The 27,978-nt window shown below is 40.2% G+C and overlaps 1 protein-coding gene across 1 annotated transcript in view; it reads right to left on the reverse strand.

Annotated features, from left to right (window-relative positions):
- Positions 1 to 27,978, reverse strand: part of LOC137661593 (ethanolaminephosphotransferase 1-like) — a 63,332-nt gene that overhangs the window by 21,939 nt on the left and 13,415 nt on the right. Inside the window, exons 2-6 of the mRNA XM_068397199.1 lie at positions 20,919 to 20,987; positions 14,905 to 15,013; positions 12,712 to 12,786; positions 7,872 to 8,140; positions 205 to 313 (exon numbers count right to left, since the gene is read on the reverse strand). Of these exons, the coding sequence (XP_068253300.1) occupies positions 205 to 313; positions 7,872 to 8,140; positions 12,712 to 12,786; positions 14,905 to 15,013; positions 20,919 to 20,987 (631 nt within the window). The remainder of the gene's footprint in view (positions 1 to 204; positions 314 to 7,871; positions 8,141 to 12,711; positions 12,787 to 14,904; positions 15,014 to 20,918; positions 20,988 to 27,978) is intronic.

Below are 27,978 nucleotides of genomic sequence, written 5' to 3' on the forward strand. Positions count from 1 at the left end.
GTTAATTCATTGAGGAAAAATGCTTCCCAAATTATCTAGTTTTTAAAAGTTTTCCAATATTAGCCCTTTTAATCAGCTCTAGCTCTGTTTTTTGGACTAGCCACCACTTACAAAAATCAAAAAAAAATTATGAAGGACATACAAGAAATATCTAATCAAAATAATTAAAAAACAGTACAGTTTTCCGTGTATCTGGACACTCACCTATAAGCAAGATTACTAATGCATCTGTGATGTAATAACCAAACAGGAAAGGCTTCTGCCAGACTTCCACACCAACAACACCAGTGAGCAGATATGCTGCAATTAATACCTATAGAAAAGGGATAGAGTATTTTCAATCCTTTACTTTGAAAGGCACAAAATTTTGCTTATCATCTTAGTACAAATGCAAGAGTAAAAATATCTGTTCTTTTCCTCCTGTCTCCACTTTACAGGACTTATGCTGCCATCCCAAAACAATTACTTCCAAGCAGTGAAGCAGCTTTCAGGGTCAACACCAAAATTATTTAAAATGTATTAAATATAGTAAGCAAGCAACTTCCCTGCTAATGTGTGCATCTGTTTGCATTTGGCAAGTATTACTGACATACCTTTGCAAAACACCCTATTTCTAAATCCCTTCTTAAAGCCAGGTCTTCCCACTGCAAATGTACTTTTTTTGTATTTGGATACAGACTTCAGAATTATCAATGTGGTAATTCTGCCGGCACCCAGCTAGTGGGACTGCTGCCCCACTCTTTCTCTAGGCTAATTGGTTTCAGCTGTTTAGTTTTCCTATAGGACTCATAAGGGGCTGTATGTTACATGCGACATGTCTCAACCTCCTCAACTATTCTAGTCTTGGATTAAGAATGAACTGCGAACACTTACTTTAACTCTAAATTAAAACAACTGTGTTAATGATAATGCCATTTAGAAGACTGCATATTCATATCTCTATTCCCAGGTAACATTCAGTAACTTATTTTTTCCGTTCAATAGAGTTTCTTACTCTGGGATGACAAATATTTTCCAGCTTTACTTGTATGATAGATTTTACTATTTTTTGATTAGATTTTTGGTATACTTATTTTTTACTATTATTGTTTACCACTATGGTTTTTCTTCATTCTTAACTTCAACGAACACCTTTCATAGAACCATAGAATCATTTAGGTTGGAAAAGACCCTTAAGATCATCGAATCCAACCATAAACCTAATACTGCCAACTCCACCAGTCTTCTAAATTAAATTAATTGCTTTAATTTAAAGACATACTGAAAATCTTTTTTCTAGGTAACAGGCTGTTTAAGATCACAGATTAGTAGCAGGACACTGATGTCCATTAAACTCCCTATTACACCTAGATATCGCTATGTTTGACTCCACTTACTTCTCCGATGTAAATTCAAGATTCTTGCCCTATCAGTATGTAACTTTTAAAGAGTTTTGCTTGAATGGGGCATTGCAGAATCGGACGTTTGAATTGCCTCTGCAAGAACAAGCAAGCACAACAGATCTGCAATGGAGAAGAACAGGCGCTAGTATGAAAGCTACACCTTGGGCCATTGAAGACAGTGAGTCAAATTTTGGTCTAAATGAAGGATGTGTATAATAGGTTTTGCAACCGAGTACAACAGAGCTAACATCTGGCTTTCTGAAGAAATTGCATTATGTTATCCATAAGACATGACGGATGGACTCCTGGCCCCATCGAAGTTGATGGCAAAACTCCAACTGGCTTTGCTGGAGCCTGAATTTACCCTCACATGTTGAATTCTGAACAGACTTTTTTGGCAAGTGATAAAAGAGGAACTTCAATATTATCCGTTATTACAGTCAGTACTTCTGGCAGTGAAGTCATGAGTATCCCTGTCAGATGTCAGCACACCTCTAGGAACAGGAGTGCCGGTGCAATGGGCTCTCTCGGGGGAAGCCCCTGCCCTGGGATTTGGTGATGCAGCACTCACAGGTTGAGATTGCCTCTTATTTAACAGATGTTGTGTATGAAAAAACACCCTTTGGCTTCAAAGTTTTGGTGTATTGTTTTTTAAGGACTCGTAACTTTGACTTCACTGAGGCAGTCTCAAAGACCTCCTTTAGGAAGCTGGAAGGACAAGAAAATGGCTGTGTCCCTTGATCTAAGCTATATCAGCAAAAATTAAAGATTGTCAAAATTATTAGACAAAAGCTAACTATGTTAACCACCTGTACAAACTGTTTTTAAAGGCAGTGCTGGTAAAAAAAAAAAAAAATGTAAAGCAGTGTTCCTAAGTACAACTGAATAAGTCTACTTCAGAAAAGTTGGCCAGGTTTTTTACTTATCTCTCTGGCATCAATCAGCTTTAGTACTTTTCCGTTATAAATGTAGTCTTTAGCAAGTAAAATAATTGAACCTTTGGTAAAATGAGAAGTCCAAATTAAATAACACAAGCAAGGACTATATATCAAGTCAGTGTCAGATGTATACAATCTTGGATTCCAACTCACAGCAGCATCTGACCAGGAAAATTTTTGGCTTGTCAAGGCCTTATCTAGGAGGAGGAGGAGTACTTATGCAGACAAAAATCTGTAAATACATGGTGCTAATTTGTAGGCCCTTTGATATGGCTGAACAGCAGGACAGCTGGCTTCCAAGCAGTGGCTCCCTATCTTGTCACAATTTTGTAAATCACAGCAACATAGCCACCTTTGTCCCTCTGTAAAATCAGTTCTTTAATGTGGCATTGGGAAAATTCTATATAACTATAAGGCAGTATAACTCCTGAAAATCTCCTAGCTTCCAGCCTTTTAACTGTTCTATAAAGTATTTGATTTTTTAAAATCACCATATCTTTCATGTCTTTCCACTACTGCAGGTGTAAGCTTTGTGACCAAAATAGTCTAGATGATTGTGTGTGTGTGTGTACATATAGTTTTTTTCTCCCTAATGATTTACCACTTCTATTTTACACACAGGCACATTCAGTATGCTGTATGTTGTACTACATGGGAAAAAATATCAAACATTTTCTCATCTATTTTTAAAAATATACTGGCTATGCTTTTAAATTCTTTATGATTCCACAAAAAATGACATTAATTTTACTGTAATATTCCATTTCACTAGCATATTCCAATAGCATTAATTGTTCATGTGTTGAAATATTTTCCATTAACACAGTGCTCAAACAGAACATCTAGAGAGCAAAGTCATTTAAAATACAAGGTTACTTTTTTCCTCTGAAAATAAATGTGACACTTGCTTAAAAAAGTAAGAACTAATGATCTCACACAAGTGATTTCAATAGGAGTTAGCTTTAGCATGATGTGTAATTTTTCTATTTAAATTTTTTTCTCAGTATTTTTTCTTTCAATAAATAAAGGTCGTAAATTTAGCCTATAAAAATAGTTTTTTATACGTCTTAAAAAGGTCATTTTGCGTTTAGATATGCAGTAGGTGACAGGTAAACAGCTAAAGGCGCATGGAAGATTAATTAACCAAGAAAGGTTTGAGTAGAATCATAACCGAGTGGTTAAGAATGAAGCAATCTGCTTCAGAAAGTGCCTGCACACCACTGGCTCTTCTGTTTAAATTCCACATGGATACACTATGGAGTTTTCCTCCAGTAACCAAGTATTGAGTTTGGTTTCTAGATGTGTCGGGAGGCAGCTGGAGCAGACACCATGGCCTGGCCAGCACTGCTTCCACACTGCTATCAGTTCTTTTACTTCAACAGTTCCAGTGTGCTCTTACCTTTGGAACAAAATAATAATCAATATTATTTCATCACAAGACAGGCTGTGCTTTCCACAGGCATTTCAAATTTTCTTAGAAAAACTCTGAATGTTGGTATCTTTTTAACGACAATAAAAAAAATTCTGAATCCTGATAACATGACCAAAGAATGACACATTTGCATCTTCATTTTTCTTTTTAATACAGACTTTTTTTCCCCCTGAGAAGAGATGTAAGTTTTTTAAAGATGTGATGTGCACTTGCATTGCTCAGGATTTCTCTGCCAGTTTCTGAAACATTGGCTGCCACAGTGCTTCCCAGGAAAAAGTCATATGAAACATATTTCAGCATGAGTTTTGTAAACTGCTTCTCAAAAGAAAAGCTGGTATGTGACACCCAAAAAACCTCTTCCCCTGTTTTGACTGAAGGGAAGGAGAAAAGTAAGTTCTACAATGTTTAAGTTGCTACCTGCATCACATACTTCATTTATGTGGAGTTCCAAGGCAAGCAGAGTGTTCTTCCTGAGAGCCTAGGTAGGACCATCCAAAGCCATCACGCAGAACCACCTGGGAAAGCATCTCAAACCGAAAACCTGGGGCTTATGGTCCAAGCATCCACACCTGCAGGCATGACTGTATATAGGATTTCTGGTCATCCTCTCCTTAGAGGGCTAGGGCAGGGCCAGAGAGAGCTGCCTGTTGCCTTTCACACTTGCTACTTGTGCTTTTGTGCTTTTTTCCAGCTTGTCCTTGTGGCTGGGCAGAGTGAGGGGAAGGAGTGTGGAATCGTCTAGGTCACTCCAGCTCTCACGCAGCTCTTAAACTTTTGTTCAAGAATATAAAGGGCACCTCCCTGTTACACTTAAGGCAGCACCGATGTAAGCAGAGGTACCGCTACATCATATTAAGGAAAAATTAACATTTTGTTCCCCTACTATGAACTCAACTGCAGTGGCTTATAAAAAGCAACAGCAGGATTAGGGGAGTACTTCATTAAGGGAATACTAAAAATTTTCAGGAGAAAAACAGGTTTTTAAACAATCCAGAGGACATCTGTGAAAATTAACACATGGCAGAAAGCATGATATTTTAATTTCTCAGGAAAGCTCTGTCTTTTTCTTCTCCAAGAAACTTAATTTGCAAGTATTAGCTTTCTTTGGTTGGGCTTATGACGGGATGTATCCAAGAACATAGCAAGGGTTTTCTTTTTCAGCCTTCAGTTCAGCCCATAACTTTTGCGGGCTTGTGCTTACTTGAAAGTGCACAAACATTGTCTAGATTATACGGTGTAAAGAGGTTCCTCTCCCTGCATCTTTTTCTGTCCACAGAGCAGCCAGCAGAAGATGGCTCCTTGTGCTGGAGGGAGGATGGGGTTTTCACTGTTGTAGTCAGTTTTCTGTCAACAGTTTTCACTGTTGTAGATGCCTCCTCCTTGACTCTGGATCCACAAATATAACAGTCCTCTGACCAAGCATCTCTCAGACACTTTACAGCCATTTTTCAAGTTTACACACTACAGTTCCCTATAAATGGCTGTCTGCTGCAATCAAAGCTAATTGGAGTGCCAATTAGAGCCCAGCTAGCACAATTAGGTTACCAATTCTGACGAGTCATCAAGTCGCAGAAAGATGTGATCTACATAAGTCCCACAAATTTCTCTATTTATAATGAGGTATTTTTTCATGAGGAACAGCAGCTCTTTTTACACCACAGTTAACACAGAGCCAGCGAGTGGGCTGTCTGTGTTTATATACAGCAGAGCTGACTCAGCAGCAGTGTCCTGGGAGCTACATGCCCAGTAAGCTTTCATTAAGGTCAACAGTTATCTATTTGCACACTTATACTAATTACTGTATTTCCTGAGCTTTGTATTGATAATGAAGTCCAAAGTTCCTGGCTACCATCAATTTTAAAAGCAGAAGCAGGGGACTAGACCACCTGAATGTCTGACATGCCAAAGCAATAGCATCATGTTGTCAGTGAAATTATTGAAGACAGGACATTCATGCAGCAATCCAGCTAGGAACACCACAGAGGAAATAGTGAACTAAATGCTGGGAATTAGTCTGAAAGCAGCTTGCGAGTGCTTCCACCCTCTCTGCCTCTGAATGTGACTGTGGGAATATCTGGCAGAGAAGCGGTGGAGGAAGACCAGCAAGGGGAACATTATCTTTCTTACTCATCATCAGACATTTGCTAATGTCCTCAGTTTCCTCTCCTTCAAGTAGCTGAAGAGCTACCTTTAACAGTGCACACATCATACAAAATTTGCTGAATGGGTTTACAAAACAAGAGCAAGGCAGTGTTTGTAGGGGAATTAAGATCTTTTACTAGACTAGCTAGTACAGCTGGAAAAAAATACATTATGTGCTTTCTGGTGTGCATGAAATGTAGCTTGGACTAATGGAAAAAATACTTGCTTGATCTACAAATCCAGTCTTGTCTTTGTTCACAGGCAATCACTACCACAAAAGCTAACTTTTGCAGATGGAAAAATTGACATACAGACATTTCAATAGTACAGTCTTCCACCACTGTTGATGATTGTACTATGTAGCATCAAAACATCCTTACGTTTATATGCTTATCATTTTGACTGTAGGCAAATCATCACAGAAGTTAGTAGAAAGCAAGCATGCAGGACAGCAATTCAGCATCAGAGGGGAACAGGAAATAGCACTTGTTATCACCTTGCATCCAAGTTAATCAAAGCAGTTTACAGACTTTACTGAAATTCAGCCTCACCACAAATCTGTCAGGCAGGGAAATGTTATTAGTATTATTTCCCAGATGGGAGAGCAGTGACAGAGGCATAGGTCACTAAAAGGCACTGACGGAGTTAACAGTACTGCTCCGCTAGTTGATACCCACTCCCATATTTAGCCACTAATACAGTTCGGATGCTGTAGCAATGCAAAAGAGCTTTCTAAACATTCTTCACATGTATAGCTAAAGTGATCATCTGAGCAACAAGTGAAATTGGTTTGAACATAGTTATTCCTCTCCTGATGGAAGAACCTCAGTAAGAAGCCTTACACAGACATAGCTGAAACTTGTAGACCAGCTGGCTGCCTAATGTCTTAGTTCTGAGCCAACTTCTTCTCCCAGAACCTGTTTTCTAGGGGACAAAACAGATGCACCACAGCTGGACCACCATCTCTGAGTTGTTCTCAAACCATTGGATTCTGATTATGTTTACATCAATACATCTGCAGTCATTAATTCAAATACTGTATTTCCACTAAAACACATATTTGAATATTTGTCAAACTTATTTTCAATTATGTATATTTGGTGTACCTTTCATCTCATGCCTGTGACAGGAAGCTCAGAAGACTGGGACTGTGCTCTTCAGGCTGCAAGAGCCTGGCTAGCTAAGAAATAGATAAGTCAGCCCAGAAATCCTAGCGCTGGGCTCTTGGCAGTGCAAATGAGCTTGTTACTGCTGCTACTCATTTGTGCACTGAGGCCACCACTCACCGTGGTGTCCTGGTCAGGTTTCTGAAGAGGTCCACCTCAAGGTAGGGCTGTAAGCCAGTCAAGAACTCAGCTGGGGACTGGCTGTGGGCTGATACATAATTCACATTATTGAACGCCATTCCCAGAGAGGAAACCTCTAATGGTATGACTTTGACTTTTTTTCAAAGGTAAAACTCACTTGACAACAGTTAATGCTCACTATATAGGTACGATGCTATATCCATTACCACATTCAATGTAAGAGGTGGTAGAATTGAGAAGGTCTAGTACTGTATAACTGCATAATTACTATTAATGAATACTATTTGGACTAATTCACATCGTGCCTCAGAACCTAGTGTTGGTGGGAAAATTGCTTATGGCTTCAGATAGAGTAACAATTTTTGTTAATACCGCAAATCAAATGCAGTTAAATGACATTCTCATGGGCACTATCTCACTGCTAGGCTTGCTGCAAGCCTTTTTTTCTTACAAGGCAATGAATCTCTGATGCTGACAATTTGCTCGAGAGCATCCCTTCTTTGAAAATGCAGGAAATATTTCTGCATTACTTTTAGGGTTATGCTATTTCACGTTCAAAATCTTAGCCAAATACATTTGCCTTGAGCTCTATTTTTCTATTTCTCTAATATTATGAAAACACTAACATAGTTAAAAAAATAAAACCAAAACAGGAATGATAAATACTTACCACTTGGCTTATATCATATCCCCAAGGAAGAAAAAGAACTCCTGTGTTATATTTCTCCCAGTGTGAACACATAAAGTTAAACAAGACAATGCTTAAATACATATACATTGTATATACAGAAACTCCAGTCTTCCCATTGTCACGGGAACAGACAGAAAAAAAAGAAAGCACGAAAATGGAGGTAGCCCAGCTATCCAGCCCATGGTCAAATAATTCTCCCAGAGGAGTACTGGACTGAGTCCTTCGAGCATGTTTCCCATCTATGGAGTCTAGAAGGATTGGGAAAGGAAAAGAAAGAAAGAATTAGAGCACAACAAAAGGAATAACTTTCTTTACATACACTTCACTGCTGCTGTATATAACATACGGGAAAAATACACCAAAGACAGCAAACTGAAGCCCAAGAGTCCCTTCAATACCAACATGTTAGCATTGCTTACAAAAAAATATTTACCTCAGCTATCAAGTAATTTTTCTGTCCTCACCTCAGCTCTTATACTAAATGCCACCTTCCTTACAAGCTTTAGAAAGACATTCATAATTACTTGTCCCCAGTGGTCTTTAAACACTTTTATGTCAGTCCCTGCAATCGGATTCTCAATGAAAGTGCTGATAAGTGTCCATAGGGCTTCTCACCTGTCCATTGGTGTTGTGGACCCTCTGAGACTTCAGATCGCTTGTGGGGTAGATTCACTGAGGCATTTAGGTTGCCTGATGCTAAATGCCTCAATGACTAACAGTTACATGGCAGCCTCAAGGAGCAAATTTCACAAAATTTATTTGTGTGTGTGCCTACATAAGATATTTTAAGGAGCCTTTCAGTTGAAATCTTAGGATACAAGAGCCGGCAGTGTGCCCAGGTGGCCAAGAAGGCCAGCAGCATCCTGGCTTGTATCAGAAATAGTGTGGCCAGTAGGATGAGGGAAGTGATTGTCCCCCTGTACACTGCATCTCGAATACTGTGTTCAGTTTTGGGGCCCTCACTACAAGAAAGACATTGAGGTGCTGGAGCGAGTCCAAAGAAGGGCAACAAGGCTGGTGAAGGGTCTAGAGCACATCTCTTATGAGGGAACTGGGATTGTTTAGTCTTGAGAAAAGGAGGCTCAGGGGAGACCTTATCGCTGTCTACAACTACCTGAAAGGAGGCTGTAGTGAGGCAGGCGTTAGTTTCTTCTCCCAGATAACAAGTGATAGGATGAGAGGAAACAGCCTCAAGTTGTGCCAGGGGAGGTTTAGATTGGATATCAGGAAAATTTCTTCACCTAAAGGGTTGTCAAGCATTGGAACAGGCTGCCCAGGTAAGTGGTTGAGTCACCATCCCTGGAGGTATTTAAAAGACCTGTAGACGTGGTGCTCTAGGGACATGGTTTAGTGGTGGATTTGGCAGTGCTGGGTGAACAGTTGGACTCGATGATCTTAAAGGTCTTTTCCAACCTAAATGATTCTATGATTCTAAGAATACCTTACTGTTGAAGTGGGTTATGTGTTGATCACTTTTAATACTTAAGTGCTTGAAAGATGCCCAAACACTGTACTGGATCTCACTCTGAGGATGCAGTTGGACAATACTGTTTGAGTCAATCTGAGAGTTCACTGCTGTTGAACAGGGCAAGACCTGCAGCCTGCTCAGCTGGTGGAAAGACAGCAAACATTACATTTTCTTCTGGGTCACTGAACAGAATTGGCACTGTGAATGGTACAAAAAGCAAGGGAGATGGCACAAGGGAGGGGCAGTGAATGCAGGCAGAAGGAGGAAGGGGGTCTAGCAGCTGTAACCTTAGTTGTATTGTCAAACCATACCCTTAGTCTCTTCTCTGAGACTGTGCTGGTGAGAAATAGAAATATTTCTTCTTAAAGTTAAGTATAAATGTGCAGGATGAACCTCTTGGGAAAAAGTACACAGAACAAACCTTACAGATTACGTATTGTTACACTGAATCTCAAAATAACATGAAGATTTTTTTCTTTTTAATGTTACTTGGAAGGTATTATAGCTAACAACTATTAGCTATTGATAGCATTAGTGATCCAAAACTGACCAGAGATACAACTCAGCAGAGTGAGACCAAAGATTCCACAGCTGCTATAGATCATATGCTACTTGCTTCTCCAGATTATTTGGCAGTACTCTGAGTTTTGTTCAATGTAAATATACTTCAGGGATCTAAACCAGGAAAACATGGGATTTCATTTTGTACAGATTTTAGACTATCTCCCTATTGTAATACCTAAACAGCTGTGAGATATCCTCTGCTCAAATACAAATCTCTTGAGACAGTTCTCACAGCTCTAAAAATTAAAAGATCTCATAGAGGATTTCAAATATGGCTTGCCCCCTTCTAGACCCACATTCTCTCTCCATCAACATTGCCATTGAATTGTCAGCATCTTACTGAAAAGTGCAGAAAGAAAAATGTATGTGTAAGCTTGAGGTTACTTGAGTAATGTTGTTATAAATGCAGAAATTCTTTAGTATATTTTAGTATGCTTCTGAAACTTAACTAGCAAATAGGTATGTAAACATCCCTAAACAGTATATGGTCTTTCGTATTTCAAGAACATCTATCTCAAATCAGAGAGAATTCAGTTACAGGGGTAATATTTTTTTTACGAGAATGATAGAAGATTGGTCCGTTCAAAAATCATTTTACGTTGTCACAAAATAGTATTCACATCAGATACTAAAATACGTACATCAGTGAAAGAGTGGGTTTTGTTTTGTAGGAACGTTTTACTACAGAGAGTTAGGCTTATAATGGTGTCACGAAATACAGTACTTCTAATTATAATGGACATGGGGAAAAATACAGGAACTGTATAACATATACATAAAACTGGATTTCCACAAATCTTTACCCACGTTTTCCTTGTGGTTTCACCAGCTTTTTAATAGACTGAAAATATTTTCTGTTTTAGGTTTCAGTTTGAAATCATTCACACCAACAATGGTGTATGTTCAATAGTGGACATACGCCATCCCACACTTCCACTGCTTTAGAATTCTTATATTATGATTTTGTCTCATGAAGGTTCATAAAATTTCAGTTTTATTAAAGTTTATATAACTTTTAAATAGTGGAACTCAAAACAACAGCAAAGAGCATTCCACTTTATGCAAAAGGAAAAACTACCAAACGACCTTAAGAAAGAGGGGGAAAAGAGCAGCATGCGAGGGAATCTGGAGAGAGTAACTGTGTCATTAAAAAGAAGCTGAGAGAGATTAAAGCTGCATATTTGGTTAGTTATTATGGCTCTTTGCAGTCTTCCAAAGTGAAAACTTTGGCCATGCAGAATTAAATCTGAGACTAAATATTTCATGAAGTGGCTTGGACAGCAGACACAAAAATCTACATATACATCAGTTCATTATAGTTTTGACTGTGAACGTCATATTCCTTGTCTTCCAAGTATTAGGAACTATAGGCCTCACTGGCAAATAACATCTACATTAAGAATCTCAGAAGCTGAATTTCCAATGAGCTTTCTGGGGTGTCGTATGCTAACAGCTCCAATATGTAATTCCTATTTATGAAACAATAGCCACTTCATTAAACTCCCTACAATTACATAAGAATGGTTTTCACAAAAGAAACTGCTGCTTCTGCTAATGATTACAGAGAGCTGTTAGGGAAATCTGACTGGTAATCATCTTCAAGGAATGGTTGTCCCAATGATTTTTACAGTACAAATACAAAGAAATTATGAATAAAATAATTCTGGCACAAACACGCCACTTGAATGGAAATGGCAAGGCACTGACAATGCAGAGGGAGATGTCTGCACAAGGGGATACACCCAGGTTACTCAGGATGTCTCTACATGCATGAGTCTGATACCAGAAGGGGCAGCATCTTTGCACAACACTGCAGTGCACATCTAGAACGCATTTATATCTAGCCGGGGTATCTTAAGTATGGCACACAAATGTATGGCTACACTCTGCAATGCAGGGCCTTGTAAGAACCAGCTCCAAAAGAGAGGGTACATTTACACAGCACAGTGCAGTCCATGTAAATATGCCACCTTGAGTCCACCCAAAAAATTAGTTCTGTTGCAACACATTGTGGAGAGACTAGTTTGGAGTGAGTTAGCTTTGGAAGAGAAAGCAAGAAAGCCATACTAATGTGGATCTCACTCCTAGATCTGCATCAGCTCAGGTCTATGTCTTCACACCACTACACAGCAAGATGCAATGTGCCTAAAAATACAGTCATGATAGGATACAAAAAGTAGAAATGCAATATGAAACTGAAAATGAGGTATAGGTGTTAGGAGAAAAAAACAGCAACAGGAAAGAAAAAAAACAACTTAATCTCCATAAGATGATCAGGCCTGGCACCACGTTCATACCATCTCTCCTGACACACGCCATAAGCACTGAAGTGCCTAACAGGTTAAAACACGATGCTACACTCATTTTCCTTTTTCTCTGCTTTGCTCTTTATTTTCCCCATCTTTGAAAGTATCCTCTGCTACTGCAAGTGTCAGGGAGCTTTGCAGAACATCGTCATTGGGGGACAAAAATTTTCATGAAACCCAACAGCAATGAACGCTGCTGTGGAATGATTTCCATTGTTCCTCTAAAACAATTTGAACTTTCAAGAGAGATAAGAGCAACAGTCATAGAACCTCTAATATATAATTTAAAATTCTGTTCTATGGGTTTTTTAAGTCTTATGGATGTTTTTTGGTGCGTTTTTTTTTAATCTCAGAGAACAGTTTTGGAGAGAGATCCATAACTGATCCACAATGCCTCTTCATCTCAATATCAGCACTTGTGAGCTAGTAGATAAAACTATATGAAGACATCAGACGCGTAAATTATTTCATTGTACTTTACCTAAAGCGTAAGCACAAAAGGTGGTAAAAGCACTCAACAGCCACACCCAGGTGGGAACAAGTCCAGGACTGGTACCTGAAATAAAGTGTGTAGTAAGTCAGCGTAACAGTGGTTAACATCAAAGAAATCCACCCAGATATGCATATACATATGAACACGCTGCCACTGATCAGCCCACTACATCAAACAGATTGAAATATTTGTTTTTCATCTTCAGCCAACTTAGGTCATCAGTGAGCTCTACCAAAGAAGCAATGAGCAGGCTTGAATACTTTTATACCGTAAAGGAGAGAAGACAAGGGAGAGGTTTTTTGGTACTGAAATGACTCTAGTATTGCACAAAATAATGCTAGTAACTAGGCAAAAATTTTCACAGGTCATGGAAAGACTACCCATCAACAAATTAGTTAATGTTTATGTAATATCTAAATAGGAAAAAATGTAGTTTTCAAGTATGATCATTCTGATTAGCACCACCGCGGGTTTTGGATAGGACTTTTAGCATACAGATCTGAACATGAAATTTTTGTCTTTAGGCTACAATAGATATTAGCACTCTTTTTTTCCTGGAAAAAAGGAAATGAATCTGGAAAAGAAAGCTGAATTGGGCAGAACCCAGGGTTCTGTTATTGCTCTGCTGATCGCAATAACCCAAGGGTATTGTTGCTCTTTTAAAGAAATCAACCCTTTTTCCAAAGAGCGTTCTGTTTAACTTAAACATAATCCAATAAGGACTCTACCAGCACTAGGAACAACCATATATATGCAAAGCCCCCTCAGGGTTCTGGCATTTGGCACCGAACACAGGGGATATCTGCACACAGAGACGTGTCCTTGCTGAAGGGAAGATACCAGCACCTAAAGCAGTGCCCTGACCACCTTTCTCTCAAGACCTCATCTTGCCACTCTGAAAGAAAAGATGGCAATTCCTGACTCCTAGCTGCAAATTTTCAAACTGTAGAATGAAAACCAGCTGTCCAGGAAATTAAGTCTTTTATTTCTGATCCTAGGTATGGGAGTGATATACGATACTCAAAAGACTCATTAGGTCGCATGAACGTTTTCAATCAGATGAGAAATGATGAGCACTGCTCTTGTGTGAAATCAGAATACGCTTGCACACAAAAATCTCAACTCTAACAGACTTAATCACCATTTCAAATGTCTTCAGGTTCAATGTGTATCTACTGGAAATGTGTCATGATAAAATTATCCCATTAAAAGATCTGTGCTGGATGTTCTTTCATTACAGAACTCAGTAAATATCAGCCGCACTGATAAAAAACCAAGTGTTTAAGGATAAGGCCAGATAACTACATAATATGCTGGTCCTGAAAACTTAATGCTCATACAGGATTATTTTTGAACCAAACCTGCTAACAAGTATACCTGCTTCTAGGATTGTTGTCATAAGTGTACAAACAGCTCACGCCAAAGGGTACCTCCTGAATCTAACCACAGGCATAAGGAATTAGAGGTAGCAAAAAAAACCCAAATGTAATTGTTTCAGGAAATAAAAGCGTTAAGTCTTCTCCAAATTGTCTAGTTTAAAGAAAAGCAAAGCTTTGTATATATTAATCACCTGGGAGATGCTTACTACTTAATGTAGGCTCCGACAGCTGGTCTGAGAAGTCCAGAACTGAACATGTCCTATGCTCAGGAGCAATCAGTTCCAAAAAGCTTTTGACTTGGTCTGCCGTGAGGAGCAAATGTGTATTTGGATTTTGAAAGTCATAATTTCAAGAGACATTTTTTTAAAAACTATTTCTTCCTTGTCTAGAAGCAGTCTCGAATGAGGGGGTATGGAATAATGAAAAAGGAATTAACTCATTCAGGCATGGATTTAGGTATTAGGAAATGTGAAACCAATGAAAATTTTATGAAGGACATTAGGGTGTTTTTTGGCTGTGTATTTAAATCCTGTCATACACTTTAAATAAAATGAGATATTATCATAGACTACAAGCAGCACATGCTGAAATCCGTATTTAGGGATGAAATTAAATAAGCTTTTCCCATAAAATGACCTACATTTATAATGCCCTGTGTGAGGTCAGATCCTCCTATATGGACAAGAAGCCTCATTAAGGGAATGAGTGGAAGATTCAGGTATCTGATACCTCCCTGTATCATTCAGAAGTATGACATAAGCAGCTCTGTAATTCTGAAAAATTACAACGTGAGGATATTTACCTGAGGCAGTGTAGTCCCAGTCATAAAAAGATACTAGAAAATAATTAACTAAAATCATGACAAATCCAGAGAAGGTTAACAGGTTGGGAGCAATCCACAAAGGCACTATCTGTTAAAAAAAGAAAGAAAAAACCCTCTATAAAAAAAACATATTTCAAATTACAAGTCCTATTTTAATTGAATATTTTATATTTTTATCAGGAAAGGACAAGTCTGTATATGACATCAGCAATGTTCAGATTTGTGCATATTTTCCTATTTTCAAATGAAAATACAGTTTCCATTTCTTTGTGACTGCAGTAAAAATGTCATTTTAAAATGTCATATTTCATACTTTATACACCATCTGTATTTTCCCAGCCACCAAGAAAAGCTTCTCCTGATTTTGTATATCACGACTGAAAGACTGCAGCACCCCAGTGTGGTAATTCAGCATTCACAGGGCAGGTTTTTTTAAGCATTCTATTCCCACACTAGAACAAGGAAATTTCCTTTTCTAAAATACGTCAGTAACTTCCAACTCCAAACATCAACAAAATCAGACACTGAATACATTACTCTTTTAGATTCATAAGATCTCCCTGTTATAAGCAGCTCCCTACTTCTCTAGACAGTAACTTTCTGCAGGGTCTCCCTCTTTATCCATAAACACTCCATTAATTCATTTTACTTTGTAGAGTGCTGAAAAGGACTCTCCCGCTTCATCTAAGCCTCTAATTCTTTGTCCCATTAACCATTCTCCGCTATTCATCCCCAGTGGCTTTAAGGTATTCCTTACACTGCAACAGGAATCCTTTCTGGTAACACTCTTCCCAAGTAACACAGTTTCTCCAAAATATTTTCTGAAATAGCATACCCAACTTTCCGCACGATTTTTAGAATACATTTGCAGAAATACTAAGTATCAACTACTACCGTCACTCAAACACAGTATCAATATATTTAAAATATAAAAATATTGGAAGCTTATAATAAAATTCTTTGGAGGGTCTAAGGACTGAAAATGTATGTAAAGTACTTTGACATTATAAAACATTACAAAACAATATTAAAGAAAAAGAAGTTAAATAATTTCGGATACTAATAATAGTTTTGAAATCAAATGTTTTCATTTCTTTGGACTAGCTAGATGGACAGACGGATGAATACATATTAATTTATATACATTTTTACATTTCCTCTATCCTAGTACTACAGGAAAAATTGGAATGCTTGGACTGATTAATTATCCTGATTAGATCCTCTTTTTCCACTATAGAACAATTAACAATATTCAGGAGAAACTGTGCAACTGATAACGTACAGTGTAAACTTTCAAAAATCAGATGAAAATTCCTGAATATTTTTCAATTACATTTCTTAGCTGTTCTCTTTAATAACATTGGGAAAAATATTAAATCCTTTTGTGGTTTCCTTATGACCAGGATTTTATCATTAATTTTAAAATACTGTATGTCAGCTCTTACAGTATTTAAAATACATCATGGAATACATACAGCTACAATAAAAAATGTTAATGTATCTATCTTTCTGAGTCTTCAAAAGCCCAATTCTAAATCCCTAAGAACAAGTGCCAGCAAATATTCCCTGAAGCTCTTTTAGGAGAACACCTAAGGAGGAACCCTTCACTGCACGGTCCCCTCTTCTTACATTGACTGCACCCTCAGTATGCAGCGAAAGCGGCACATCTCCTAATTTTGCTACCTGGGGATGCAGAAAACTTGTAAGATGGAGGCTTGGTATGAATCGCCTGCTGTGGAATTTACCTGATGCCTATGACCTTACATGAAATAAGGACAGATGCTGAAGAAATTCTACATTGGTCTCTTTTAATCTAAAACATAGATCAAAATAGTGCGTTAAGACAACCTGTGGATGAACTGTTTACATGCATATACAGATGCTATCCAACGTATTGTTTAAAAACTATTTCTCCTGTATGATTCATAATAATTGTTGACTATTAAATAAAGTGGGGCACCATAAATGTCTGCTTTCTAATTAGGTTCATCATTCTAAATAGTCACAATGTCATTATTAAGTTATTACAGGAAATAATTCATGCGTACACAGTGCAAACTTGAAGACATTATTTTAACCCACTTTTGTGCTAACATCATGTATTTTAAGGAGGAAATCATCAAAGCATGTTGCTATACTTGCAATCCCTTTGGCTAGTAAACACACCATGAAAAACAGTTACAGGAGATGTATCCTCAGGAAAACAGCCTCTCCTGCAGTCAAACCCCTAAGCACACTCTTGATCCTTACTGAACTTAATCTGTCTAGGTATTTGGAAGGTATTCCAGTTGCAAAATCCCTTTTGTTATATTTAATGCCCTTTCTTCTTTTGATTGGCACTACACTACCATCACCCTATTTCACAATTCAAAAATTGCAGGGTGCTAAAGATTAACTTCTTACACATGTTGGAAAAATACAGTCTGAATTTATTAGTATCCTATAGAAGGATACATTGCAATCTTTATTATCTAATTAAGTAGAAGTCTTATGCATCAATGCGCTACACGATTAGTACAACTGGAGGTGCCACTGGGGAGAATCATGCCTGATCTCTGGCAAAACCATTGTATGCTTGAACCTTTTAAAAAACTTTTAGTTCCACAAAATACTAACTGATTTCTGTTTTAACGGGTCTACAGCCATTCACGCTAAAAGCCTTAACACAAACAGCAAATGTTTTAATATATCAACTATTTGGATAACAAACGGTAAAGTACACATATTTATATAAAGCTCTGCTCAAACACGAAATATTCCTTAACTAAGTCAATTGAGACCACGGGGGGGTTAATTGGCTTCAGTGAAGCTGGCATACACCTGTGTATCCCAGTGTATTTCCTCCTTTTCCTCTCATTGACCTGCATAAATGTGATTTCTCATGAATACAAATAGACGAGGAATATTCAGTTCGTGTAGTAGCTAAGTAACACTATCCATTATCTGTCAGAGAGCATATGATCATGCTTTATTAGAAAATACAAATCTTAATTAAAGGCAAAAGGATGGAGCATTGAATTAATTAGATATGAAATACCTATAGTTGCATAATCATGTTAAATAACATGTAGAGAAAGTTAATTGTTACTCTGTAGTTTCATATAGGTGTTACTATAGTTTCATACAACGTGGAAAAGCTGACATGGACAGGAGCGTATCAGGGTATTTCATTCTCATTATAGAACCCAGGCATGAAAAGTTACCCTTCACTTTCTGCTTTAGCACCAGATTCAACACGTTTCTGAAGCACATACGTCCAAAAATCACACTCAAACTGACACAGGCACGTGATACAGTACATAAGAAAGATGTCCTCAGAAGAGGAAAGAGAGGAAGGCAATGCTCAGGATTTCCAGGCAAATTTCTAACTTAATTGCACAAATTCTTTGCTTTCCTAGGATCCCCGTCACAGGTAAATGATCTGGGTTATGACAAATATTTTCAGTTCTTACATATGTCAACATCCCAGCACATAAATTCCCACATCTTCTCTAATGTCAGGCTCTTCTTAATTTCTCATAACATAGGAAAAACATCTTACAATGAATGATAGTGTCTTATACCACAGGAAACACATCTTCCCACGAATTCTGTATTATAGAATACAGAGAAACTTGTGTTGCAATTAGGACTAAATTGACATACGAAAAGCCAGACCCAAATCCCAAGGCTCTGTTCTCATTGTTTGTTTTTTGTTTTGTTTTGTTTTGTTTTTTTTTGCTTGGCTCCGTGAATTTTAGATTTTTTAACTCCTCTAGAATCTGGTAAAAATAGTCCCTGTGGAATATTTGTTTTCACCAGATTAGAAACTAAAAGATAATTGATTCATATCTGCAAATGGATGTATTAGGATGTCTGAACTGAGAGAAATTGCTTCTCCAGTCATCAAGAAGCACACTTGTATTGCCCAATTTTGAATGAACATACTAGATGTAATGTTTCTTCTTCTTAAAAAATTATCCCAGCTTTACTATATCTCCTTATTGCAATGCACTGTTCTATCTAAATAGAAATAAGATGATATATTGTAAAATGTAAATTCAATATTACTTTCTAGATCACAGAATATTATAGTCTAGAGCACACTTATACCTGAGTTATAATGCTTACAACAGGTACAAGCTACAAAAAAATCAATGACGAGTAAATGCATTCAAAGCTTCTGCTTCTAAAATAAGACTTGATCACTTTTATTATGATACCACTATTTTACTTACACTTCAAGAGAAAAAAAGTATTTTTTGGTGAACAGATGAGCAGAATTTTCTTGGACTGAGTTTGGGACAACAGCTACTGCCACACCTGGTTTCAGCATCTAGCCAGGAACAAAACCATTCTAGCAACTTCCATTCCTACAATTTTACAAGCAGTTGAATTTTGGCCAACAAGTTTGGTGCTACCTCAGTTCTCATTTTTATCTCTAGGAGCAACTAAGATGACTCTAGTGCAATCTCCATTACATACTGCTTTCACCTCTGCAGCTGTGCATTCCCAGCTCCTCTGCAGGACTCCCATTTGACCTGGCAGTATCTTGTTAACGTTAGAATGACTACTTCTACAAAAGCTGAGAGGAATACAACTTCCCTTTAAATCCTTGCGATATATCACTGAGAATTATCCCGTAACACTCTTGCACCAGGAAGCAAAGCAGAACATTTATTGCTGTATCTTCAGGGCTCAAACCAAACCAAATGCCAAAGTACAGATAGCACCCACTCCGGTCTTCGGTTCTGTACTCAGATCTCCCAGCTTTTGAAACAGCTTTTCAGTCCTGTGCTCTGGTTTGGGTTCTCCTCCAGCAAGAAGTGAACAAAAATATGCTCACCTAAAATTTAAGGAGGTGAAAAAATCTAAAGAGGTTACATTTTTTATAGGATCTTTCACCCTATGCTACATGGGGACAGTCAAGAATGTTACTTTTCTTCTGGGAAAACCCTGCAACCGTTAGAGGAACTTACCTCCAAAGGAAGTTTTTCACTGATAATCTCCCTTCAATCTGATAGCAGATGAATACCCATGGATCTCCTAAACCAAAGTGCAAGGGCACAGTAAAGCCTCTGCTCATCTCCCATGCCAGACTCCAGAGTGATGGGGGGGCTTTTCTGCCTCATTGTTTTCCTCAATATTATGATGGGAATGAAAACAGAGTTTCTGAACTGAATTATTGAATTCAGTTTCACATCTTTGAATTGCCTTTCTCTCATACCATGTTCAGGTTGGTTTTTTATTCTTAAGTTAGGCCATACAAACACTTTCATGAAATTACATTGAGGTTATGAACGAGAGATTATGATTTTCCTGCTATATGAAGCATAAGCAATACTTGAATTAGAGAACCCAAAGATGGCAGACCAACAGCACTCTGACCACGTACATCCTTTTTTGTTTGTATAAAGGTTTGTTTTCAAGTCTGCTTCAATATAAAGATTTCCTCTAAAGAGGCAGATGCAGAAGTCATTGCTTCCTTGGAGATCAATAAAGTTCATTTGAGATACAGCCTTTTTTTTTTGCCAACAACAGCAAAACAAATTGTGAGCGGTTCTATTTTTAAAAACTGCAGATCATAATGCATTCAAGAGATGCCATCTTCCAATCGTTACAGTGATCATGGTAACAGCTCTCATTTTCAGCTTCTTAGTGAAATGCCTAGCTCCCTTGAGCAAGTACCCTTGGGAGAAAATGAGACAGCACTTGCATAAAATCATGTGCACAGCACACAGATAAAGCCATGCTGTTGTTAGGCAGCATATGCTGCACAAAAATAATTTGTACTAAGTAAACCCTTCAATGTCTGCAAAGCTGTTTAATGAAACATAATGAAAATCCAAACATACTCATCTTAAATATAGCTGTATATCCTGTAGCATTTGTTTTCTTGTATAAAAGTGTTTTAATTTCAGCTTCATTAATCAATACATATTTTTAAATGAAAATACATTCTGTATTTAATTCTTACATTACCATGTGATATTTCTATTAAATAAAATTCTTACCTTAATAATTTTGTTCCAGATGGGCTGCATAATATACACAGATAAAGGATTTGTATCCACAGCACTGTACTGTGAGGAAAAAAGCAAACATGTTAACCAAAGCCCTGAACAATGCATATTTTTCCATCACCGTATATCCTTCAGCATCTAAGAACAATCACTCTGAGTGTGACTGGTGTAAATTGATTCTGATGACCATTCATACAGTTTCAATTTAATTTAACACTGGCCTGATTTACAATTACCTTGTTAGCAACTGTTAGTGGTTGCAGACTCCTTCCTAAAGGGAACTGAGGGCCCAATAGGCAGAGCTGACCCCCATCACAGAGAGGTCTGCAGCCTGCCTGGAGCCCGAATCAGGGATATCACCAGGAAACTCCCCAACCTGGTGAAGGCCACAGACTACTACCCCCTGCTGATCTTCCAGACAGGTGGGGAAGAAGCTGCATCCCGTAGTCTGAGGGGGATGAAGAAAGACTACAAGGCCCTAGGACGGTTGGTGAAAGAGTCTGGGGCACAAGTTGTTTTCTCCTCCCTCCTTCCATTTTCAGGTGATGACGTGGGATGGAATAGTAGGATTCTCTCTATAAATGCCTGGCTACGAGACTGGTGCTACAGGCAGGGCTTTGGGTTCTTTGATAATGGCTGGTTTTATAAGACACCAGGCGTGACCGTAATACATGGGAAAGGTTTATGTCGTAGGGGCAAAAGGGTTCTGGGACAGGAATTAGCAGGGCTCATTCGGAGAGCTTTAAACTAGATTCGAAGGGGGATGGGGTAGTAGCTGGGCTTGCACCACTGGGGCAGTGCTCTAGTGTTGAGGTAGACCAGGAGGCCTCCCATCCCCCTGGGGTGAAATCGGTGTGCTCAGCTCGCTCCCTGAAATGCCTGTACACCAATGCGCGCAGCATGGGGAATAAACAGGAGGAGCTGGAAATCTGTGTTCGGTCGGGGGGCTATGATTTAGTGGCAATCACAGAGACTTGGTGGGACACCTCGCATGACTGGAATGTGGTCATGGATGGCTATGTCCTGTTCAGGAAAGACAGGCCACTAAGGAGAGGTGGTGGAGTTGCTCTTTATGTGAGTGAGCAGCTAGAATGTATTGAGTTCTGTCCAGGGGCGGAGCAGGAGCGAGTTGAGAGTTTGTGGGTGCGAATTAAGGGGCAGGCTGGCAGGGGTGATACTGTTGTGGGTGTCTATTACAGGCCACCGGATCAGGATGAGGAGGGTGATGAGGCCTTCTACAGGCAGCTGAGAGCAGTCTCGCAATTACAGGGCCTGGTTGTCATGGGGGATTTCAACTACCCTGATATTTGCTGGGAGGCCTACTCAGCCAGCCATCCTCAGTCCAGGAGGTTCCTCCAGTGCATTGATGATAACTTTCTGATGCAAATGGTGGATGAGCCAACTAGGAGAGGAGCATTGCTGCATCTTATCCTCACTAACAAGGAGGATCTGGTTGAAGAGGTGAAGGTTGAGGGCAGCCTTGGTTGTAGTGACCATGAGATGGTAGAGTTCAGGATCTCATGTGGCAGGAACAGAATAGCTAGCAGAATCAAAACCCTGGACTTCAGGAGGGCCAACTTTGGCCTTTTCAAGCAATTGCTAGGGGAAATCCCATGGGACAGGGTACTAGAAGGTAAGGGGGCCCAAGATACTTGGTTAGCATTCAAGGACTGCTTCTTCCGAGCTCAAGATCAGAGCATCCCAACAAGTAGGAAGTCAAGGAAGGGTAGCAGGAGACCTGTATGGTTAAACAGGGAACTGCTGGGCAAACTCAAGTGGGAGAAGAGGGTGTACAGATCATGGAAGGAGGGGCTGGCCACTTGGGAGGAATATAAGTCTGTTGTCAGAGGATGTAGGGAGGCAACTAGGAAAGCTAAGGCCTCCTTGGAATTAAACCTTGCAAGAGGTCAAGGACAACAGAAAGGGCTTCTTCAAATACATTGCAGGTAAAGCCAACACTAGAGGCAATGTAGGCCCACTGATGAATGAGGTGGGGGCCCTGGAGACAGAGGATAAAAAGAAGGCGGAGTTACTGAATGCCTTCTTTGCCTCTGTCTATACTGCTGGAGGCTGTCCTGAGGAGCCCCGGACCCCTGCGGCCCCAGAAGAAGTCAGGATAGAGGAGGAATCTGTCTTGGTAGATGAGGGCTGGGTCAGGGACCAATTAAGCAATCTGGACATCCATAAATCTATGGGCCCTGATGGGATGCACCCGCGGGTGCTGAGGGAGCTGGCGGAAGTCATTGCTAGGCCACTCTCTATCATCTTTGCTAAGTCATGGGCAACGGGAGAGGTGCCTGAGGACTGGAGGAAAGCAAATGTCACTCCAGTCTTCAAAAAGGGCAAGAAGGAGGACCCGGGTAACTATAGACCGGTCAGCCTCACCTCCATCCCCGGAAAGGTGATGGAACAACTTGTCCTTGGTGCTGTCTCTAGGCACATCAAGGATAGGGGGATAATTTGGGGCACTCAGCATGGCTTCACCAAGGGGAAGTCATGCTCAACCAACTTGATAGCCTTTTATGAGGAAGTAACCCGGTGGATAGATGATGGTAAAGCTGTGGATGTGGTCTATCTCGATTTCAGTAAAGCGTTTGACACGGTCTCCCACAGCATCCTCGCAGCTAAACTGAGGAAGTGTGGTCTGGATGATCGGGTAGTGAGGTGGATTGTGAACTGGCTGAAGGAAAGAAGCCAGAGAGTGGTGGTCAATGGGACAGAGTCCAGCTGGAGGTCTGTGTCTAGCGGAGTCCCTCAAGGGTCGGTACTGGGACCAGTACTATTCAATATATTCATTAAGGACTTGGATGAGGGAATAGAGTGCACTGTCAGCAAGTTCGCTGATGACACAAAACTGGGAGGAGTGGCTGACACAACGGAAGGCTGCGCGGCCATTCAGAGAGACCTGGACAGGCTGGAGAGTTGGGCGGGGAGAAATTTAATGAAATATAACAAGGGCAAGTGTAGAGTCCTGCATCTGGGCAAGAACAACCCCATGTACCAGTACAAGTTGGGGGCAGACCTGTTGGAGACCAGCGTAGGGGAAAGGGACCTGGGGGTCCTAGTGGACAGCAGGATGACCTTGAGCCAGCAGTGTGCCCTTGTGGCCACGAAGGCCAATGGCATCCTGGGGTGTGTTAGAAGGGGTGTGGTTAGTAGGTCGAGAGAGGTTCTCCTCCCCCTCTACTCTGCCCTGGTGAGGCCGCATCTGCAATATTGTGTCCAGTTCTGGGCCCCTCAGTTCAAGAAGGACAGGGAACTGCTAGAGAAAGTCCAGCGCAGAGCCACGAAGATGATTAAAGGAGTGGAACGTCTCCCTTATGAGGAGAGGCTGAGGGAGCTGGGTCTCTTTAGCTTAGAGAAGAGGAGACTGAGGGGTGACCTCATTAATGTTTATAAATATGTAAAGGGCAAGTGTCATGAGGATGGAGCCAGGCTCTTCTCAGTGACATCCCTTGACAGGACAAGGGGCAATGGGTGCAAGCTGCAACACAGGAGGTTCCACTTAAATATGAGGAAGAACTTCTTTACGGTGAGGGTGACTGAACACTGGAACAGGCTGCCCAGAGAGGTTGTGGAATCTCCTTCTCTGGAGACATTCAAAACCCGCCTGGACGAGTTCCTGTGTGATATTGTCTAGGCAATCCTGCTCCAGCAGGGGGATTGGACTAGATGATCTTTCGAGGTCCCTTCCAATCCCTAACATTCTGTGATTCTGTGATTCTGTGTATGTACTAACACAAAGGTCTAGGCTGGTGAAACGGCAAACGGTTCTGTAGTCACATTCTATTTTCAAATTTTTATTCATTTTACAAGTTATCCTATAAGACTCTGCATTTCTACCATATTTTGGATTTAATACCTTTATTTGCACTACCAGTAATGCATAGTCTGAGCAGCAGTTGACTGCTAGTGTGTAGAATAGATAGTGCATATGGAATACAGTCACAAGTGGAATATTATCTTGCAGAGATACATAGCTTTTGACATAGTAAAACAGTCACATTTGCACTATGCTAATTAACGTAAGGTGATGTTATTATAAAAATAAGCTCTAAAATACCACATTTCATTACAATAAAACTTCCCTATTGGACAGACTTGTAAACATATATGTGTTTTATAAATTCCCATAAGTACATATCTTATCTTTCGCAAACAAAATATTTCAGAAATCCAAGCCCGCCCCAAATTGCTGTTGACTACTTTCTCCTCAGAGGACGGTATCAAATTTTATCCTGCCTTGAGACTGCAGAACACAGACTCAGAACAATCTGCAGAACAATCTTAACTGATAATACCACTCACAACTATGTTCTTGAGCCCTGGTGGGTCCACGGTGGAAGAAGTTAGTCATCTCTGGGGTGGTACACATAATTCTTTCAGAAGTTCTTGGACTTTGAAAGTGCACATATGGCTTATGTTGTCAGCATGACGCATATGACTCGCATAAAGATTCAGATATACGTATACACAGCATTGTCCAAACATCGTGTGCGGGGACAGGAATAAGATAGGGACCATCTAAGGAACCTGAAGGTGCACAAGTCCATGGGATCTGACGAGGTGCATCCACGGGTCCTGAGGAAACTGGTGGATGAAGTTGCTAAGCCACTATCCATCATGTTTCAGAAGTCGTGGCAGTCTGGTGAAGTTCTGGACTGAACTGGCTGGAAAAGAGGAAACATAACCCCCATTTTCAAGAAAGTAAAAAAGGAAGACCCGGGGAACTACAGGCCAGTCAGTCTCACCTCTGTGTCTGGCAAGATCATGGAGCAGATCCTCCTGGAAACTATACTGAGACAAACGGAAATCAAGGAGGTCATTGGTGACAGCCAACATGGCTTCACTAATGGCAAATCATGCCTGACAAATTTGGTGGCCTTCTACGACAGGGTTACAGCACTGGTAGATAGCGGAAGAGCAACTGATGTCATCTACCTGGACTTGTGCAAAGCATTTGATACTGTCCCGCACAACATCCTTGTCTCTAAACTGGAGAGACATGGACTTGACGGATGGACCACTCGGTGGATAAGGAATTGGCTGGAAGGTTGCACTCAAAGAGTTACGGTCAACGGCTTGATGTCCAAGTGGACACCAGTGACGAGTGGTGTTCCTCAGGGGTCGGTATTGGGACTGGTCCTGTTTAACATCTTTGTTGGCGACATGGACAGTGGGATTGAGTGCACCCTCAGCAAGTTTGCCGACGACACCAAGCTGTGCGGTGTGGTCGACACGCTGGAGGGAAGGGATGCCATCCAGAGGGACCTTGACAGGCTTGAGAGCTGGGCCTGTGCGAACCGCATGAAGTTCAACAAGGCCAAGTGCAAGGTCCTGCACGTGAGTCAGGGCAATCCCAAGCACAAATACAGGCTGGGCAGAGAATGGATTGAGAGCAGACCTGAGGAGAAGGACTCGGGGGTGATGGTTGACGAGAAGCTCAACACGAGCCAGCAATGTGCACTTGCAGCCCAGAAGGCCAATCCTATCCTGAGCTGCATCAAAAGAAGCGTGGCCAGCAGGTCGAGGGAGGTGATTCTGCTCTTCCACTCCACTCTTGCGAGACCCCACCTGGAGTACTGTGTTCAGCTCTGGGGTCCCCAGCATAAGAAGGACATGAAGCTGTTAGAAGGAGTCCAGAGGAGGTCCACGAAGATGATCAGAGGGCTGGAGCACCTCTCCTATGAAGACAGGCTGAGAGAGTTGGGGCTGTTCAGCCTGGAGAAGAGAAGGCTCTGGGGAGACCTCATAGCAGCCTTCCAGTACCTGAAGGGGGCTACAGAAAAGCAGGAGGGGGACTTTTTACAAGAGAATGTAGTGACAGGACGAGGGGGAATGGTTTTAAACTGAAAGGGGTAGTTTTAGATTAGATATTAGGAAGAAATTCTTTACTGTGAGGGTGGTGAGACACAGGAACAGGTTGCCCAGAGAAGCTGTGGCTGCTCGCTCCCTGGAAGTGTTCAAGGCCAGGCTGGATGTGGCTTTGAGCAACCTGGTCTAGTGGAAAGGTGTCCCTGCCTGTGGCAGGGGGGGTTGGAACTAGATGATCTTTAAGGTCCATTCCAACTCAAACTATTCTATGATTCTATGATTCTGTGTGTTAGACCACAATTTGTCGAAGCTGTTCACATGCAGAAGAGCTGATGAGAGAGAGGCTTTCGTTTCACCTAACTTCAGCTAACAGCTAATTGTTCTCTCTATAGTTAATTTATCGACCTCTCTTAGTCAACTACCCTTTGGATGAGACTGCACTCTGGAAGTACCTGTTTCAAGTCATTAATTATCAAAGGAGCCTGGACACTTGTCTTAAACTTAGGCACCTTTTAGGTGACTGAAGTCTCGCAAAATTAACGTCAGTTTCAGTATCCCCATTCACTGAGCTTTTACACACACACGTAACCCGCACACATCTGAGCGAACAGCTTTCGGTGGACAAGGGCAAGCAGGACAAAAGATTAATGCAGCATGCCTCAGGTTTTGAATGCACAGACTATGACTTTTCATCTAATCTTTCTGAGGATATCAGGCTACGGAGTGCTTAAGAACTCTTCCACACATTTCCTTTTTCTATCTGCATACAAAGGATATGTTTTAATTAGTTTCTGGACAAAACAAAGCATTTGCTTAGTTATTTTGTAATTGGTGATTAAGTTTTAATCACAGATAATAAACGTAGTATACTTGTAAAATTATTATAACACAGCTACATGTTATGAATACATATTTGCAAATATCCAAGAAATCACCTATCAGCTACTGGTCAGACTGGGCAAACTAACTTTTCTTTTCATTTCTTTAAAACTATTTTCTTACATAGAAAATATAAGAAATTATATAGGGATTATATAATTTCTATATTTTCTTAAGTGGAATATATAAGAGATGATGTAGTTTTCCAACATGTCTCTATATAATAGGCATGAACATAAGACACAGTCAGCTTTTTGCTTGCTTGATGGTTTCCAAAGTCAAGCACCAAAAATCAAAACAGTCCTTACTAGAAAAAAGTAGAATTACAGCCAGCCTTTGTCACCTAAAGACATTTCAA

This window comes from Nyctibius grandis, chromosome 3 (assembly GCF_013368605.1).
Source record: "Nyctibius grandis isolate bNycGra1 chromosome 3, bNycGra1.pri, whole genome shotgun sequence".
In the NCBI taxonomy this organism is placed as follows: domain Eukaryota; kingdom Metazoa; phylum Chordata; class Aves; order Nyctibiiformes; family Nyctibiidae; genus Nyctibius; species Nyctibius grandis.